At 46.6% G+C, this 18,073-nt stretch overlaps 2 protein-coding genes across 4 annotated transcripts in view; one reads left to right on the top strand and one right to left on the bottom strand.

Moving 5' to 3' along the window:
• The window catches only part of FAM169A (family with sequence similarity 169 member A), a 32,264-nt gene extending 26,571 nt beyond the window's left edge, over positions 1-5,693 (top strand). For 2 of the 3 annotated variants that reach the window (XM_032953302.2, XM_032953305.2), the window contains 4 exons: positions 2,120-2,219; positions 2,840-3,106; positions 3,374-3,657; positions 5,315-5,693. In XM_032953302.2, coding sequence (XP_032809193.2) covers positions 2,120-2,219; positions 2,840-3,106; positions 3,374-3,657; positions 5,315-5,522 — 859 coding nt within the window. In that variant the 3' untranslated portion in view covers positions 5,523-5,693. Of the gene's footprint in view, positions 1-2,119; positions 2,220-2,839; positions 3,107-3,345; positions 3,658-5,314 lie in introns of those variants that run through there. The other variant, XM_032953303.2, reaches the window with a different exon arrangement.
• Positions 5,694-6,164: 471 nt separating this feature from the next.
• SAC3D1 (SAC3 domain containing 1) lies at positions 6,165-13,241 on the bottom strand. Its single transcript, XM_032953307.2, has 4 exons — positions 12,910-13,241; positions 9,866-10,018; positions 7,861-8,287; positions 6,165-6,775 (listed from the first exon to the last, which is right to left on the bottom strand). The coding sequence occupies exons 1-4, from the start codon at positions 13,171-13,173 to the stop codon at positions 6,288-6,290; spliced, it is 1,332 nt and encodes a 443-aa protein (XP_032809198.2). The 5' UTR covers positions 13,174-13,241; the 3' UTR covers positions 6,165-6,287.
• Positions 13,242-18,073: the final 4,832 nt, after the last annotated feature.

Below are 18,073 nucleotides of genomic sequence, written 5' to 3' on the forward strand. Positions count from 1 at the left end.
AATTCGGTCAGAGATATTTCGCTTCGTCTCCCTGATATAGCAGTCCCCGCAAGCACAACTCAATTTGTAAACACCGGGGTACTGTAAGTCAGGAATAACATCCTTTACTGACGGGATCAGATCACGGATTTTGTGCACTGTGTTGAACCGGACCTGGATCTTGTGTTTGTTTTGAATTTTGGAAATCTTTTTAGTAACGCCTGCTATATATGGTAACGTGATGATTTTGATCGGAGTGTCAAGTGGTTGTTTCTGTATGGTGGGAGAAACAGCTTGGCGGATGGTACGTCAGAGTAACCGTTCATCTTGAGGGCCAAATGTACATGTTTTAATTCACTGGTCAGGTGGTGTTTGTCAGAAATGCAATGAGCCCTATGGATTAACGTTTTGATGAGATAATTCTTCTGAGTCGGGTGATGGTGGGAATCAGGTTTCAAGTAGGAGTCTGTGTGGGTGGGCTTCCTGTAAACAGAATGTCCCAAAGAGACACCCTTCCATCAAATTTACCATGGAAGTGGAGAAAGATGGCAAGCTACCATTCTTGGATGTCCTGTTTGAGAGAAGGCCTGATGGCTCTTTGGGACTTTCTGTTTACAGGAAGCCCACCCACACAGACTCCTACTTGAAACCTGATGCCCACCACCACCACCCGACTCAGAAGAATTCTCTCATCAAAACGTTAATCCATAGGGCTCATTGCATTTCTGACAAACACCACCTGACCAGTGAATTAAAACATGTACATTTGGCCCTCAAGATGAACGGTTACTCTGACGTACCATCCGCCAAGCTGTTTCTCCCACCATACAGAAACAACCACTTGACACTCCGATCAAAATCATCACGTTACCATATATAGCAGGCGTTACTAAAAATATTTCCAAAATTCAAAACAAACACAAGATCCAGGTCCGGTTCAACACAGTGCACAAAATCCTTGATCTGATCCCGTCAGTAAAGGATGTTATTCCTGACTTACAGTACCCCGGTGTTTACAAATTGAGTTGTACCTGCGGGGACTGCTATATTGGGGAGACGAAGCGACATATCTCTGACCAAATTCGCGAGCACAAATCAGATTTGAAAAACGGCAGAACGAATTCTTCTGCCGTGGCTGATCATTGTTACAACGCTGGGTGATCATGATATTGTGATATTGTTTTCTCCGATACCGAGGTACTCTGCAAACCTACCGGTTATTATCAGAGATTTGTCCACGAGGCCATCCAGATTTACAAACACAGACACAACTTCAACTGAGAGGATGGTTTCAAATTGAGCAATCACTGGAAATATGTTACAAATCAAGTCAAACGTTAGCTGCCTCTCAATTTTTTGAACAGCCATTTCCTTTTCTCAGTGGTTGTATTTCAAACTTTAGCTACCTTATAATTGAACATCCATTTGCACCCGCTTTCAAAACCCCCCCGACCCCCCACGCAGCATCAGCCGTTTTGCACCCGCTTCCAAAATCTCCCAGACCCCACACGCAGCATAACAAAAGGTGGGTTTTTTACCCACTCCCGTGCAGTGCAAAGTGGTTGTTACCCACAGTAGCCTATCAAAAGGCTGCTTAACCCAGCCCTCCCACCCACCCACGCCCCCTTACTGACTCCTCCCCCCTCAACCTGTATATAATCCCGGTTGTCTCTGAACTGTGCTCCTGACACAGATATTCTGCGTTGACTTTTCCACCTGAAGACGGAGGCTTGTGTTGCCTCCGAAACGTCGTGATTTAATTATTTTATTTTGTTTTATTTTATCTACGTGACTTTACCGAATAAAACCAAAAAGTATGAATCCTTGCAGTCACGAAAGCTTCAAATCTAGAAATAGATTGTTGATACTGTACTATGCTTCCTTGTCCGATTTATGTACGTAAGTTGAACTTCTTTCCTGCCATATGTAGCCAACAACGCTAACCGGAGATCCCTTCCTTCACCAGGCCACATAGACAGCATAAAAATCATGGTTAGATAACGCTCCTGAATCTGACAGCGTGGGGAAGCCTGCAACCAGCAGTGCTGTATATGTATGGTGATGTCCACGAGTAATTTGCTGCGCGACGGTACACAGCAGCATTTAGGTTAGTGGCCGTGTTTACCACTTTGTCTTCCAGATTAAAGCGAATGAAGCTCGAACAGAAAGACGAGAACAATCAGCAAGTTGAAATCGAAATCCACACGTCCCATGTGGTGGTGGTGGACGACTCTGAAGAGGTGAGATGTGTTTATCTTAGTAAAGTACGAAACTTATAAACAGTATAGTCTGTTGAAAATGCTACCATATTGCAGTTACCTGCAAAAATGTTGATTTGATTAACTTATTTGCACGTAAATGGATCCTGTTTTAGTGTTTAGTAGTTTTAACTCTCTCCCTTCCTAAAACTTCCCCTGAAGTTCTCTTAAATGGAAAACTGGCTGTATTTAGGGGGCATTCCACAAGATTGGGATCGTCATGGAACTTTCATGCAGATTCTTTATCCTAACACTTTTCATTTTAATGCAGTAGTAACAGTAATATCCAACTAAACTAAGTTTATATTAAAAGCTGAACTAACCATAATTTTACTTCTGTTACGGAGGGAAAATTTAATGTGTTTAGCCTCAATGTAAAGTTGAAAAAACATGTTCGCTTAAATTAAGCCATTTCCTCATAAATTACACAAATATGCCACTTTTGAAATGAGTACAAATACTAATGCATGTCTTAATTGACTGAGGAGAATGCCCCATCTTGGTATTACAAATGAATTCCACCGTCATCCCTGAGCCTGATGTTCTTTGCATTGTAACTTTTCAACTCCCCGCCATGAATCTGCCGCGATGTCCACGACAAGGAGGAAGAGGAGGATCCCAGTGACATCGTGGCAGCAGAGGTGGCAGCAGTGACGGAAAACGATGAAGGCTCGGCCGCTGCTCCAGGCGTGGAGACGGACAATGTGGAGGGAGACGGCGTGCAAGGAGACACCAGCAACGCTGCTGTGCATGTAAGTGGAGCAGACGAAGCAGCAGCGGAGCAAGACAACGGCGAAAAGAAAGTGGTCTCCACTCCTTCCAGCCAAACCCTTGCCAATGAGAACATAGACACCTCCGTTGCTGCCAATGTAAGTACATGACGATTAATTAAGCACTCTTTACCTAAACATATTTTCACACATTTTATGTCCATAAATATGTAAGTATTCTGCAAACCTCGATATAATAATGTACAAAATACAGGTAAGTTAACCCTTGAAAACCCATGTGATGCTACATCAACCGAATCCAGCTCTTGTCTTGTGCGCAGATGCAATGCCGCATTGCACAGTAAACCACAGCATAGTGAACCCTCCTTTATTTGCAGAGATGCCACAACTCACTGTTTATCGCAGGTTCCTCCACCCACTCCTGAGCAATCTCAGCAAGACAGTGCTCTCAGCTCCGTGGAAGAAGACCCAACCCAGAAGGAAACCTCAGAGGCAGATGCAGAGGAGCAAATATCTACCACCGAGGAGGCACAAGTGGCAAATGAAGCTACCCCCACCAATACTGATGCTGCCTCCGACACCCCTGTCAAGGAGAATATCGTTAAGAAGAAGGCCAAGGCTGGAGAGATGAGCTCCCCTTTAGTGGCTCTGCAGAAGCCAAACACCAGGAATAAATTTAAGAACACCAGGTCAAGCAAAAAGCGTGGGATGCTCGAGTGACTGAGATGATTTTGTGCGCGGCGCCCATTTTAGGTTGTGCTTAAAATGTTAGTGTAATCATCTGTAAAAGGATGCTGTACCATTTGCCCTTTATATTGAACTAAAATTTGTGAAATGCAGACGTTTTCTTTTACCAGTAGTACTGAAGTGATGCAAAACCAATTGATAGTTTATACAATTATTTTTGTTGTCGTATTGCCATGTAACACTGACCTAGTGAGTTCCATTTTTTGGCTTAACTATTCCTTGTTACAGCAGTGCCAGCCTAAACATTGCACATTTGCAAAGGATTGTGTAGGAGAGTAAAATTAATGGCGCCAGAGGGGGGGGGGGGGGTCCCTTTACTCACTAGCATCCGTTGGGTTTCAATTATTGCCTCTAAACAAAAATAGTAATATTTTGATCATGGCTTTTGTTGGCTCAAAGTACAGCGAGGGGCAGTGTTATGCAAACTGATTAGAAGGTGAAGATTTGCAGTCCATTGGCATTATTAATTTGCATTTTTGCCCTGACTTACCTAGCCTAGAAATGTAGCATTGAGCTGCTCGTGTGTAGGATCATAAATCATGTGTCTGCACAGTCCATGGGCCAGAGCAGTAAAACTTTAGTCGTACTTATGTATTCATACGACTAATAGTGAATTATTTGATAACCCACTCATTTTAAAGTCATCACAATATTTACGTATTGGAACCACTAAAGTGATGCCACCTCAGGTGGTACCAACAAATTAAATCTCTTGCCTGGGTTCTTGGACTAAATGGAATGACTGGTGTTCAGTGCAATTGTGCTCACCTCACTAACTTAATGGCTGTTCAATTTCTAACCAGTATTTACCTTAAAATGGGATTTGTTAATGTAGAATATACTTAAATGATCATGAGTACTGCAGTTTTGTCCTTCCCAGCATTTCTAACAAAGCCGTCGTCTGAATATATCACCTATTGTGTCCATCGTGTCTTGTGGTGGTCCTTAAAGCGGTAAAGAACATCACACTACAAATTTCCTTTACATAAAGGTGTGAATCCTTTTTTGAGCTTAGAATAAACATTTGCAAATACTGTTTAAAACATAAGGTTACAGTCCTACAGGTGTCATTCTTTGATCGTGTCTGTTGTATCATGGTGTACCAACAATTTTTTAGTCTTGCTAGAATTTAATTGTACTCAGAGATATGGATCATATGTTCACAGGAAGTATTTTGGATAACAGAAATCCTAAAATTAGAACGGCAATTCATATTCTTGGGTCTTTCGGTAAAGTCACGTAGATAGGTTCAAAGAAAATAACAAAAAACTACGTTTCGATTGCAACACAAGCGGTCAAAACGTAGTTTTTGTCATTTTTTTAAACCTATCTACGTGACTTTACAGAAAGACCCAAGCATATTAATTCCTGCAGTCACGAAAGCTTTAAGTCAAGATAGAACGGTAATGTTTCTCAATGAGGGTCCATAAGTCCTAAATGTTTTAAGATCAACGTTTTCATTGCTTTCATTTAATATGCTTAAGACTTGGTAACCTACCAATTTTACTGATCAGTTTTTTTTGTGATATATATATACAACTTACCAAGATGCACAGCCATTTCACATTTCTGTACTCACATGGGGTTTTGTTTTTTCAGACAAATAAAGAGAACGTGTAGTGACATGGGACGTCACTACTGTGTAGGCCCGTACGAGGACTGGGGGTGCCTGGGGGGTCACGTGGTGGAGGACCCGGACCTTCCCAGAGGTGGGGGAAGGGAGGCGTGGCCTGGGCAGAGCCGGCCACGCCAGAGCGGTTATAAGCGGGGTGTGAAGGCAGAGCGGGGCTGTTCAACCCCGAAGTGAAGAAATCATCGATCCTCAAGTCCCGGGTCATCGTCTGGGACCAACAGCCTGTTGCCTGCCTGGGTCACGCTGTATAGTGTTCCAGAGTTGTTAGTGAGTTGAGGAAGGTGGTCACCACCTTATGTACAGTGTTATATTACTTACCGTTCTAATAAATAGTGTTGCCTCCAAGCTGTGTGTGCACCTAATTCGAACCCACTACACATGTACAAGTATATCTCGCCTGAATCGCCAAATAACAAAAAACTGGTTCAGAGTATGGACAGTGTTCGTGTATGCTTCACTTAGGCAGTGTTGCCATGGGTGTGGGATGACCTGCCCACGAATGGCAATCCCAACACACGCAGCACAAGAACTTAACATTATTTAGATGTGCACCATTTGGTACGGACAAATATTTATGCCAGTTTTATGACTTAATTGAAAACTGACAATTTTTTTAATCCGAAAACGGGTGAAGCAATAATGCAGCCCCTCCCCAGTGGTGAGTGTTAACTGATCCGGTTCTTGGCACACCCTTCACGAACCTGCACTGCAAGCCTGGTAAAGTATGGTCAGGTGTAGGGAGGCCTTCATACCACACAGTAGATTGACAAAGGGCTATAAATGAAATAACTTTTTTTAAACAAGTAGACTTGCACATTTTACAATTATACGCATTTATTGAAACGGGTGTAAAAAAATACTTTAAAATATATCTTAAAAAATTAGACCTCTCCATTGTGGAAACTGCCAATAATTCCCAATAGCACAAGCATACACCAATTAGACAGCGTCTTCCTCTTGGTGCTGCAAGCCATGGAGGATCTCTCTCAGGGTCCACTCCTCGCGCTTGCTGTCCACAAGGGCGACGCACCGAGCCGACTTTGGCAGATCCACAGGGGCTTTCATGGCTGTTTTCTGAAAGGCGATGCAACCATCTTCGCCGACCAAGATGCCGCAGTGTTGGCACAGGCTCCGCGCCTCGCCGGCGCTGTCCAAACCCAGCAGCTCCGACAGACGCGCCAGCGGGTAGCGGCAGTTGCGCACGCTATGGCCGTGCGAGTAGGTGCGCAGCGCCTGCTGCCGCACGAACCGGAAGTGGCGATGTGCGGCACAGCTGTGCAGGAAGGGGAGGTGCCGCACCAGTCTGAAGAAGCGCACAAAATTCCCCTCGAGGTAGCAGCGATTTATGTCCAAGGCAAGTCGCATGACCTGGGAGTTCCGGATCTCTGGCGGTCGCTGCAATGCGTAGTGCATTGCTTTGAAGGAACCTGATGAATATCAACAAGACAGGAAATAATATTAATGGGGTTTTGTGAATACTTGCATAAATAAACATAGCTTTTGAGTAACATTGAGTCAATGTGAAACGGAATAGTTTTTTTGGGTTAGATCGCGTAAATATAAATGTCTTTGGGTAAAGTCAAGTAGAACAAAAAAATAAAACTACGACGTTTCTATCGCAACAACCAATCGTCATCAGGAGGAAAAAAGGATGACGATTGCTTGTGTTGCGATCGAAATGTCATAGCTTTTTGTTCTACATGACTTTACCGAAAGACCCAAAGAATATGAATTCCTGCAGTCACGAAAGCTGTAAGTCTTTAAATGTGCCGTTAACCCCACCACCACCTGACACAGCCAATTAGCCAGGTTTGTCACGTAAACAGAACATACCAATTCGTTACTAGTACAGCACACCGGTGTGTTGGAGAACAAATCCGTTGTAGATTTGCTCTCCATATGGATGATATTGGTCGTGAATGCCTACGTGTTAAACTAATGTGAAACAGGACTTAAACCAAGTTCTGATTTATGAAGAGTTTGGATTTGTGTATGGCTTCGCAGCCATACACCAACAGGTGTCCTCCCTGTACAAGAAGCATTCCTCTGGTCCCCAGACAAAGGCAAAGCTCGACCACGTGGCCATCGCGCACATGCGAAAGCACGCCCTGCACGCAATGCCTCGTTCTCACGGTGATGACAGGCTGCGCGGAGGGCACTTACAACGTCCTAGAAGAGTGCCACATTAGACGGCTGGCCAGGTTAATCCCCGCCATCAATCAGTCGGGGCTTGCGGAAAGGAATCACTTTGGCAAGGAGCACAGTGCTAAAACCTGTTTCAGTGGTCTCCACCATGTGGGGAAAATGAGCACTCTGGAACTCGTAGTGAACCCATTTGGTGAAACAACCCCCACAAGTGAACGGCAAGAAAATTCCCCCATCCAAGCAAGCGGATCGACTAAAGGGCTGTACGCGTCTGAGGTATGTATCCTGGCGCGTGCACTGCACGAGAACCGACCGTGGGCATCAATCGCACAGGCCCGCTCTGAATGTGGACTCGCGCCGCACGCACCCATGTTGTAGAGGATGTGCAGGGCTTGGAAGTCGCCCTCGTTGTGGCAGCGCTCGGATGAGTAGTTCCGCAGCAGCCAGCTGAAGCACTCCTGCAGGTGGCAGTCGGTGATGGTGGGCTCAAAGCGGGCGAGCGTCTCCTCGCAGAGGCGGTAGGTGGCGTAGACCATCACGCGCACGCTCTTCTCCAGCACGAGCACGATGTGCGGCCCTCCGGCGCGCTGCACCACCGCATCCTGGCGCACGGCGCGCAGGCGGTCGAAGGTGAACTCGTAGGCTTCGGCGAACGGCGTGGAGCGCGCCGACGCCTCGTCTGCCGGGCACAGCACGCCGTCGATTAAGTAGTCGACGGTGCGCAGCAGCACGGCCGGGGGACGCAGCTCCGAGGCCCTCGGCCGGTGCTTGCCGGCGGCCGGGCGCGAGTACTCCTGACGTGTCAAGCGTCGCGTCATGGAGCGGAGGGAAAGGAAAATATTGAGTAAGCTTATTTCATCCCGTGGAAAGATTGTCAATCGCCACTGCTTGTTAAGGAGAACGCATATAAGGTAGCTGATATTGTGATTACCCGTCACTGTCATTTAAGGCCCACCGACCATGTATTTAGTATTTAACAAGCAAAATATTTCCGTGAAATATGGGCCCAAGTATGACACAAAACTACATAAAGTAATACATGACAAGATATTCATGTGTAGTTAATGAACAAGGACCCATATCTAATAAGAGAGAGTCCTCACCCATAAACGTCTGGCTGTTCTCCAGTATAGATTTAAGCAAGCTGGACTACTGATGAGACACTTAAAAACCAAAGCTGCGAGAAAAAAATCACTCCCAGAAGACTTTGTGGCTGATAGGATATGTAAAAAATCCACTTTATTTTTTTAACGTGGAGGAACACACATGGGAAGGAGGCGTATTGTCTGCTTACTTAATTTGTAAGTTATATTCTCCACGACGCGAATTATTATTGAGACTTGGGTAAAATATGAGGATAAGCGTGTGACGATAGTGGCAGACGGGCGATGGTGGCGCACGCTGTAAATCCAGCACCGTGGAGGCAGTGGGGATTGGTGGATCATGCAAATGTAGTGACACTCCCTGCAGGCATCTAGGATGATACCCTGACCTTCCAGGAGAATGTGGTACAGCTGGTTTGGACTAATCTCCATATGTACCATCTGTATATGACTGTAGGGCGCCATGGTGGCGAGATGTTAAACACCTCGCCTGGTATAGAAGAGGCCGTGGGTTCGATCCTGACCATGACGCCTATTTGGAGTTTGCGTGTTCTCCCTGTGGTTGTGTCGATTTTTCTCTGGGTCCTCCGGTTTTTCCCTCCACATTTAGAAACATGCTTTTAGAGTGTTTGGCTGCAATACATGTCCACACGATAAACCACTTCGTTGAGCTATCATTTGTGGCCAGGTCACTTTTGAAAAAGGGCTATACAACTTAGTGGGGCCTTATCTGGTAAAATAAAACGTTTTTAATTAGCTTTTTGTCCCCACGCTCGTGTGAGTTTACTCCGAGTGGTCTGATATTCCCCTCTCATGTATAGACACTCATCAGAAGATATCTTAATATATGCCTCTTTGAAGCTTGCAGCTTGCACAGAATTGTGTGATGCAGCTGCACGAAAATGACGCTGCATGGCCTCACCGGTAGCAACGTTCGCCCCTTGTTGTAGAGGTTCCCAGTTCGAATTTAGCAGCCGCCCTGGTTAATACTGTGGGTGAATTGACCACAGAAATACATGCCGTCCGCTTCACAGTGGACGTTAAAGATCCCTGACATCATTCACATGAGAAGGCCATCGTGTGCGATCCCAATTTTTAAAATTCGAGTCCCCTAAGTGCCACTGGGGGGCACGCTTTCAAATGTGTGAACTGGGATGTTGATGTAAAGCGCTGTGAGATGCCCCGACGTGCATTCGGGGCGCTGTTACAACAACGAATCATTCTCAAGATTATTATTAACATCATCAATAGGTCCAACAGCTCGCTCACCTTGACAGCACGAGCCGGGTCGGCCCTGGGCAGCCGCTCCCGTTCGGAGCCCGGCAGCAGCTCGAGGCGATGGAGTCGCCGCTTGCGCTCGCGCTCGGCGCGTTCCCCCTCGGGGCACATGGCGACGCACGATGCCGGCAACTGCTCCTCGGCCTGCATCTCCGCACGCAGCATGCAGACACATCGCAACCATCAATCACCACCGCCGTGACGATCGCCTGCGGTGATGTAACCTAGCGGCGGGGCATTTGCCACTTGGTGCAGGTTCACGGTTTGAATTAAAACAGCCACCCTGGTCGTTACTGTGGTGTGTATCAACCGCAAAAAATGAATGCCGTCTGCTTTAATGCGGACGTTAAAGATCGCGTGACGTCGATTGCAAGGCTAACCCATTGTCGACTGGCGTCATGGTCTAAATTTCGAAAACGACACTGCAAATGACTCAAAATGGGATGAAATTTAAGCAAACATTGCCCCCTACTGTGAATAATTGGAAAGACCCTCCTGGAAAAGTCACGAGACTCAGTGAGGCTTTGCAGATTACGCAAGGGTAATAATACAATAAATAATAGCAATGTCCCGGTGCAGTATCTACTCACCATCGAACCATTCACCTCCTTGGGATACTGTATCATGAATTGTCATAATTCGAGGTCATGATTCGATTCGAAGAATTGAGTCTGTGTTTTCCATTGTGGTCAATGCAATGCCTCGAGTGGTTGAAGGGTTTTTGTTCACCCTTTTGGATCATCATAACAAGCCACGCTCAATCCACCTCTGGATGAAGGCCTCCTCTTGCTGTCACCCAAGTTTGTCAGTCCATCTAAGCTAATTTCATCACTCCAGCTCCACACTGGACGTTCTTCTCGGGTGTTTTTCCAATCTTTGGCTGCCAAGTCAGGTTTTAGGACATTGGTTATGTGGGTATAAAACCTGTGTCACTGAATATTTTCCTGGTTGCTGACAAACTGTAGTAGTAGGTACGTGAATAATAGCAACAGCCATACTGGATGCGGTGTGCCGTGTGCGGAAATATTCACTGGGTCACCGACCCTGACAAGAAAATCAAAACCTGGGTGTTGGTGTTTAGGGCAGATTCGAAGAGATGGGTATAGGTTGTCAAGTTTTAGGGGATGCGTTCCGGGTTATGTGTTATGGCCAGGTTTTAAGAGAAGGGATTGAAGGGGTCCAAGGTTTAGACGAGTCAGGTAATATCCAGGGTCTTCTTGAAAAGTATTCATGCTCAGTAAATACACCAGGAGCTGCTAATATCAACATAAGAGGTTCAGTACTTAGCAGTGAACTGCACACCATCCGCCATGCCAGTCCAGTCCTATACACAGTACTGGACTGGCGGCAAGATTCAACGGACAGCCGAACAACTCACAGCCTGACTCACAGCCTGACTCACAACTCACAGCCTGACTCACAACTCACAGCCTGACTCAACTCACAGCCTGGTCCACAACTCACAGCCTGACTCACAACTCACAGCCTGGTCCACAACTCACAGCCTGGTACACAACTCACAGCCTGACTCACAACTCACAGCCTGACGCAACTCACAGCCTGACTCAACTCACAGCCTGATTCACAACTCACAGCCTGGTCCACAACTCACAGCCTGGTCCACAATTCACAGCCTGACGCAACTCACAGCCTGACTCACAACTCACAGCCTACATCATGGGACCTCCCTTGTCAATATCAAAAGTAGAAGAACAGCTTTTACCCTTTCTGCCAATAAAACAGTTTGTGTTAAGATGTTAAAACACCAAACTGAAACCTCTTGCAAGGAATCACATACACTTGTGGTGAACATGCAAACAATAACATCCTCTGGTAGTATATGATGATGCATTGTCTTTGAAACTGATTGGTCCACACCAGAGACAGCTTTCTGTCTCAACCAGCGTTAGACCAGAGGACGCCAAAAGGCGAACAGCACCAGGACAATGCCACTATCAGAACTTTGAGAGCTCGGGGTGAGCAGCTACATGATGGGACCTCCCCCTTGACAGTATAAGAATGGGTTTTACCCTTTCTGGCAATAAACCAGTTTGTGTTAAGATGTTAAAACACCAAACTGGTCCACAACGTGACTCACAACCCACAGTCTGCCTCAAAACGAGTTATAAAAGCCAACATCGCGTTAAAATACAAAAAAATAACCCCACCTGCTTCAATGAACTTGTAACACCGCTTCCATCACACGCGAACGCATCAAGCGAGAGGTTTAATGCATCAAGCGAGAGGGTTTAATGCATCAAGTGAGAGGTTTAATGCATCAAGTGAGAGGTTTAATGCAAGGACGTAGCCATGGAGTCAACATTGGGGGGGCCCAAATCTTTCAGGGGGTCCCAACTCAGAAAAAATATCTAAATTTGAAAACTAATTTCCTGCCTAAAACATAAAATAAATTCACTAACACATGGGATGGACTTTTTTTTGTACAATAATGTCTAGTAGTGTATTGTATTACATTGCTGTTTTTACTTTTTTACCATTTCTTGTTTCATTGTATGTAATGTTTGAGATAAGGGCTCAATAAAGTACAACCGTAACCACAATCGTATAAACAGAAAGCTATGCATTGATTTATATGAAGGCAAGTCCAGATATTGTGGCCAAGGTTTAGCAAATTGTTGTTTTTATTTACATAGCATAGCGATTATTTTTTTTAAATAAATAAAAAAATATATTGGGGGGTGACATTGAGAATATTTATATAGTGGACAAACGGCCAACCGGGCTTTCACGATACCTTAGTGTCTGTGCATGTATAATAAGTAAGGTTTTTAAGATAAGTTTTGAAGTATATTTAACGCCGGGTACTTCCCGCTAGTAATATTATAACTAGGGCCTTGGTTTAATGAATCCGGGCTTCACGTAAAAACCGCGCGCGAAGACAAGAGCGCGACATTAGACACGTGCGTCTCGTCGTTGTTTGTTAGTTGTTGTTTGTTAGTTGTTGTTGTTTGTTAGTTGTTGTTGTTGTTTGTTAGTATTAACTCCATCGTGGCGACGACTCGCGCGCGACCCACCGAGAACTCGACACGAGTCGACGGGCCTTCGGCGGCCGCGGATTTCCTTGACGACGACTTCGCGTGGCTTTCTCTCTCCCCCGCCATGCGGTCACCACGGCGATGTTCCGTTGTCGCCGTCTCCTCCCTGTTTAACGCGTGAACACTGAGGGGGGAGGAGGAGGAGAGGGTGGTGTGAGGTTCACGAGGAGCACGCGTGACCGGCGGTGAACGCGGGTCGCGCTCATGGATGGGTGCGAGTTGATTGGGGAAGCCGCCGGGCATCAACCATGGAGGATGCTCGGCGCTGCGATTGCTCCGCCTGGCACCGCCCCCCTCCGCCTGGCACCGCCCCCACTCCGCCTGGCACCGCCCCCCCTCCGTCTGGCACCGCCCCTCCTCCGTCTGGCACCGCCCCCCTCCGCCTGGCACCGCCCCCTCTCCGCATGGCACCGCCCCCCCCCACCTTCAACCGCTCCCCCCCCACCTCGAACCCCCCCCACCTCGAACCCCCCCCACCTCCACCCCCCCACCGTTAAACTCCTCTCCCCCCACCTCCAACCCCCCCACCTTCACCCCCCCACCTCCACCCCCCCCACCTTCACCTCCACCACCACCCCCACCTCCAACCCTCCGTGCTCTTCCGCGTGTGATAGAGGAACAAAGACAAAGATACGCCCCCCCCCCCCCGTGTAGCCTCAACAGACTGTTGGGGCAAGTGCTGTTAGCGAGTAGCAGCGCCTATGAAGAAGACGAGGGGGCTGGGTTGTCGGGTGGCCAGCAACCACGCCCGGTCGCCTTTGTCTCCCCGGTGGTGGTGGTGATGATGCTTAGGGGTCGTCCATAAATGACGTCACGCGATTTTGGACGATTTTTGACCCCCCCCCTTGGTCACACGGCGTCACAAAAAGTCAGACCCCCCCCTCAAATATGACGTCACAAAGCTCTGCCCCCCCAAATTAAAACATGCTTCAAATCTCTTTAAACTATTGTCATTGTAGTGCGTATTTAATGTGCCGCTGCACTCTGATGTTGTAGGAGAAAACATTTATTAAAAAGTCAATTTAATTAAGTATAACGTGTTGTCTATATTTATTTAAAGTTGCGCATTTTTGATGTGACGTCACATTCATTTCTCAACCCCCCTCCCCCCCCTCGTTACACATCGTCACAAATGTCTGACCCCCCCCCCGTCCCCCCCTAGGTGCGTGACGTCATATATGGACGGTCCCTTATGCACCATCGCACCGGGTGACTCGTTCGAGGCACCAGCACCGGTTTCAGATGTAATCGTCACGTGGTGTTGGCCGTGAGCGGGAGTCGAAAGTCGGCGGGCCGGGTTGGTCGCTCGAACCGCTTCGGCGGAGGCGCTGGTTGTGGTGGGGTCGCACAAAGCGACTCCCTTGGGCCTCGTCAGGGTGGCAATACCGTGGCTTGCCAGGAGACGGCGGTATGGGATAGAGTGTTGTACTCTTAGCACACGCCTGGGCTTTCTCCGGTCTCTGGTTTTGTTATGGGGCCGTCCATAAATGACGTCACGCACCTAGGAGGGAGGGGTGGGGGGTGGTCAGACATTTGTGACGATGTGTGACGAGGGAGGATGGGGGGGGGTTTGAGAAACGTGACGTGACATCAAAATGCGCAACTTTAAATTAATATAGACAACACGTTCTGATTAATTAAATAGACTTTTTAATAAATGTTTTCTCCCATAACATCAGATTGCAGCGGCACGTTAAATACGCACTGCAATGGCAATAGTTTAAAGCGATTTGAAGCACGTTTTATTTGGGGGGGGGGGGGCAGAGCTTTGTGACGTCATATTTGAGGGGGGGTCTGACTTTTTGTAAAAAATCGTCCAAAATCGCGTGACGTCATTTATGGACGGCCCCTAGGTTCATGAGGTGGACGCGGCTGACTTTAGAGGTCAAAGATCAGAGGCACTGAGCTTGCCACCTTGAAGATTCTTGGGTTAAAATCCAGATGACCGCCTGTAATTAAAGCCAATTCTCAAGTGCTTTGTGAGTTGTTGGGTCTCAGCTAGGTCACCAATGACTGTAATTACAGCAGGTTCTCAAGTACTTTGTGAGTTGTTGGGTCTCAGCCAGGTCACCAATGACTGTAATTAAAGCAGGTTCTCAAGTACTTTGTGAGTTGTTGGGTCTCAGCCAGGTCACCAGTGACTGTAATTACAGCAGGTTCTCAAGTACGTTGTGAGCTGTTGGGTCTCAGCCAGGTCACCAATGACTGTAATTAAAGCAGGTTCTCAAGTACTTTGTGAGTTGTTGGGTACCAGCCAGGTCACCAATGACTGTAATTAAAGCAGGTTCTCAAGTGCTTTGTGAATTGTTGGGTCTCAACCAGGTCACCAATGACTGTAATTAAAGCAGGTTCTCAAGTGCTTTGTGAATTGTTGGGTCTCAACCAGGTCACCAATGACTGTAATTAAAGCAGGTTCTCAAGTACTTTGTGAGTTGTTGGGTCTCAGCCAGGTCACCAATGACTGTAATTACAGCAGGTTCTCAAGTACTTTGTGAGTTGTTGGGTCTCAGCCAGGTCACCAATGACTGTAATTACAGCAGGTTCTCAAGTACTTTGTGAGTTGTTGGGTACCAGCCAGGTCACCAATGACTGTAATTACAGCAGGTTCTCAAGTACTTTGTGAGTTGTTGGGTGTCAGGCAGGTCACCAATGACTGTAATTACAGCAGGTTCTCAAGCACTTTGTGAGTTGTTGGGTCTCAGCCAGATCACCAATGACTGTAATTACAGCAGGTTCTCAAGTACTTTGTGAGTTGTTGTGTGTCAGCCAGGTCACCAATGACTGTAATTACAGCAGGTTCTCAAGTACTTTGTGAGTTGTTGGGTCTCAGCCAGGTCACCAATGACTGTAATTAAAGCAGGTTCTCAAGTACTTTGTGAGTTGTTGGGTCTCAGCCAGGTCACCAATGACTGTAATTAAAGCAGGTTCTCAAGTACTTTGTGAGTTGTTGGGTCTCAGCCAGGTCACCAATGACTGTAATTAAAGCAGGTTCTCAAGTGCTTTGTGAGTTGTTGGGTCTCAGCTAGGTCACCAATGACTGTAATTACAGCAGGTTCTCAAGTACTTTGTGAGTTGTTGGGTCTCAGCCAGGTCACCAATGACTGTAATTAAAGCAGGTTCTCAAGTACTTTGTGAGTTGTTGGGTCTCAGCCAGGTCACCAGTGACTGTAATTACAGCAGGTTCTCAAGTACTTTGTGAGTTGTTGGGTCTCAGCCAGGTCACCAATGACTGTAATTAAAGCAGGTTCTCAAGTACTTTGTGCGTTGTTGGGTCTCAGCCAGGTCACCAATGACTGTAATTAAAGCAGGTTCTCAAGTACTTTGTGAGCTGTTGGGTCTCAGCCAGGTCACCAATGACTGTAATTAAAGCAGGTTCTCAAGTACTTTGTGAGTTGTTGGGTACCAGCCAGGTCACCAATGACTGTAATTAAAGCAGGTTCTCAAGTGCTTTGTGAATTGTTGGGTCTCAACCAGGTCACCAATGACTGTAATTAAAGCAGGTTCTCAAGTACTTTGTGAGTTGTTGGGTCTCAGCCAGGTCACCAATGACTGTAATTACAGCAGGTTCTCAAGTACTTTGTGAGTTGTTGGGTCTCAGCCAGGTCACCAATGACTGTAATTACAGCAGGTTCTCAAGTACTTTGTGAGTTGTTGGGTACCAGCCAGGTCACCAATGACTGTAATTACAGCAGGTTCTCAAGTACTTTGTGAGTTGTTGGGTGTCAGGCAGGTCACCAATGACTGTAATTACAGCAGGTTCTCAAGTACTTTGTGAGTTGTTGGGTCTCAGCCAGATCACCAATGACTGTAATTACAGCAGGTTCTCAAGTACTTTGTGAGTTGTTGTGTGTCAGCCAGGTCACCAATGACTGTAATTACAGCAGGTTCTCAAGTACTTTGTGAGTTGTTGGGTCTCAGCCAGGTCACCAATGACTGTAATTAAAGCAGGTTCTCAAGTACTTTGTGAGTTGTTGGGTCTCAGCCAGGTCACCAATGACTGTAATTAAAGCAGGTTCTCAAGTACTTTGTGAGTTGTTGGGTCTCAGCCAGGTCACCAATGACTGTAATTAAAGCAGGTTCTCAAGTGCTTTGTGAGTTGTTGGGTCTCAGCTAGGTCACCAATGACTGTAATTACAGCAGGTTCTCAAGTACTTTGTGAGTTGTTGGGTCTCAGCCAGGTCACCAATGACTGTAATTAAAGCAGGTTCTCAAGTACTTTGTGAGTTGTTGGGTCTCAGCCAGGTCACCAGTGACTGTAATTACAGCAGGTTCTCAAGTACTTTGTGAATTGTTGGGTCTCAACCAGGTCACCAATGACTGTAATTAAAGCAGGTTCTCAAGTGCTTTGTGAGTTGTTGGGTCTCAGCTAGGTCACCAATTACTGTAATTACAGCAGGTTCTCAAGTACTTTGTGAGTTGTTGGGTCTCTGCCAGGTCACCAATGACTGTAATTACAGCAGGTTCTCAAGTACTTTGTGAGTTGTTGGGTCTCAGCCAGGTCATCAATGACTGTAATTACAGCAGGTTCTCAAGTGCTTTGTGAGTTGTTGGGTCTCAGCCAGGTCACCAGTGACTGTAATTAAAGCAGGTTCTCAAGTACTTTGTGAGTTGTTGGGTCTCAGCCAGGTCACCAATGACTGTAATTACAGCAGGTTCTCAAGTACTTTGTGAGTTGTTGGGTCTCAGCCAGGTCACCAATGACTGTAATTACAGCAGGTTCTCAAGTGCTTTGTGAGTTGTTGGGTCTCAGCCAGGTCACCAGTGACTGTAATTAAAGCAGGTTCTCAAGTGCTTTGTGAGTTGTTGGGTCTCAGCCAGGTCACCAATGACTGTAATTAAAGCAGGTTCTCAAGTACTTTGTGAGTTGTTGGGTCTCAGCCAGGTCACCAATGACTGTAATAAAGCAGGTTCTCAAGTACTTTGTGAGTTGTTGGGTACCAGCCAGGTCACCAATGACTGTAATTACAGCAGGTTCTCAAGTACTTTGTGAGTTGTTGGGTCTCAGCCAGGTCATCAATGACTGTAATTAAAGCAGGTTCTCAAGTACTTTGTGAGTTGTTGGGTCTCAGCCAGGTCATCAATGACTGTAATTAAAGCAGGTTCTCAAGTGCTTTGTGAGTTGTTGGGTCTCAGCCAGGTCACC

Source organism: Petromyzon marinus, chromosome 13 (assembly GCF_048934315.1).
Source record: "Petromyzon marinus isolate PM22_M1 ecotype Great Lakes invasive population chromosome 13, UKy_Petmar_22M1.pri1.0, whole genome shotgun sequence".
In the NCBI taxonomy this organism is placed as follows: Eukaryota; Metazoa; Chordata; class Hyperoartia; order Petromyzontiformes; family Petromyzontidae; genus Petromyzon; species Petromyzon marinus.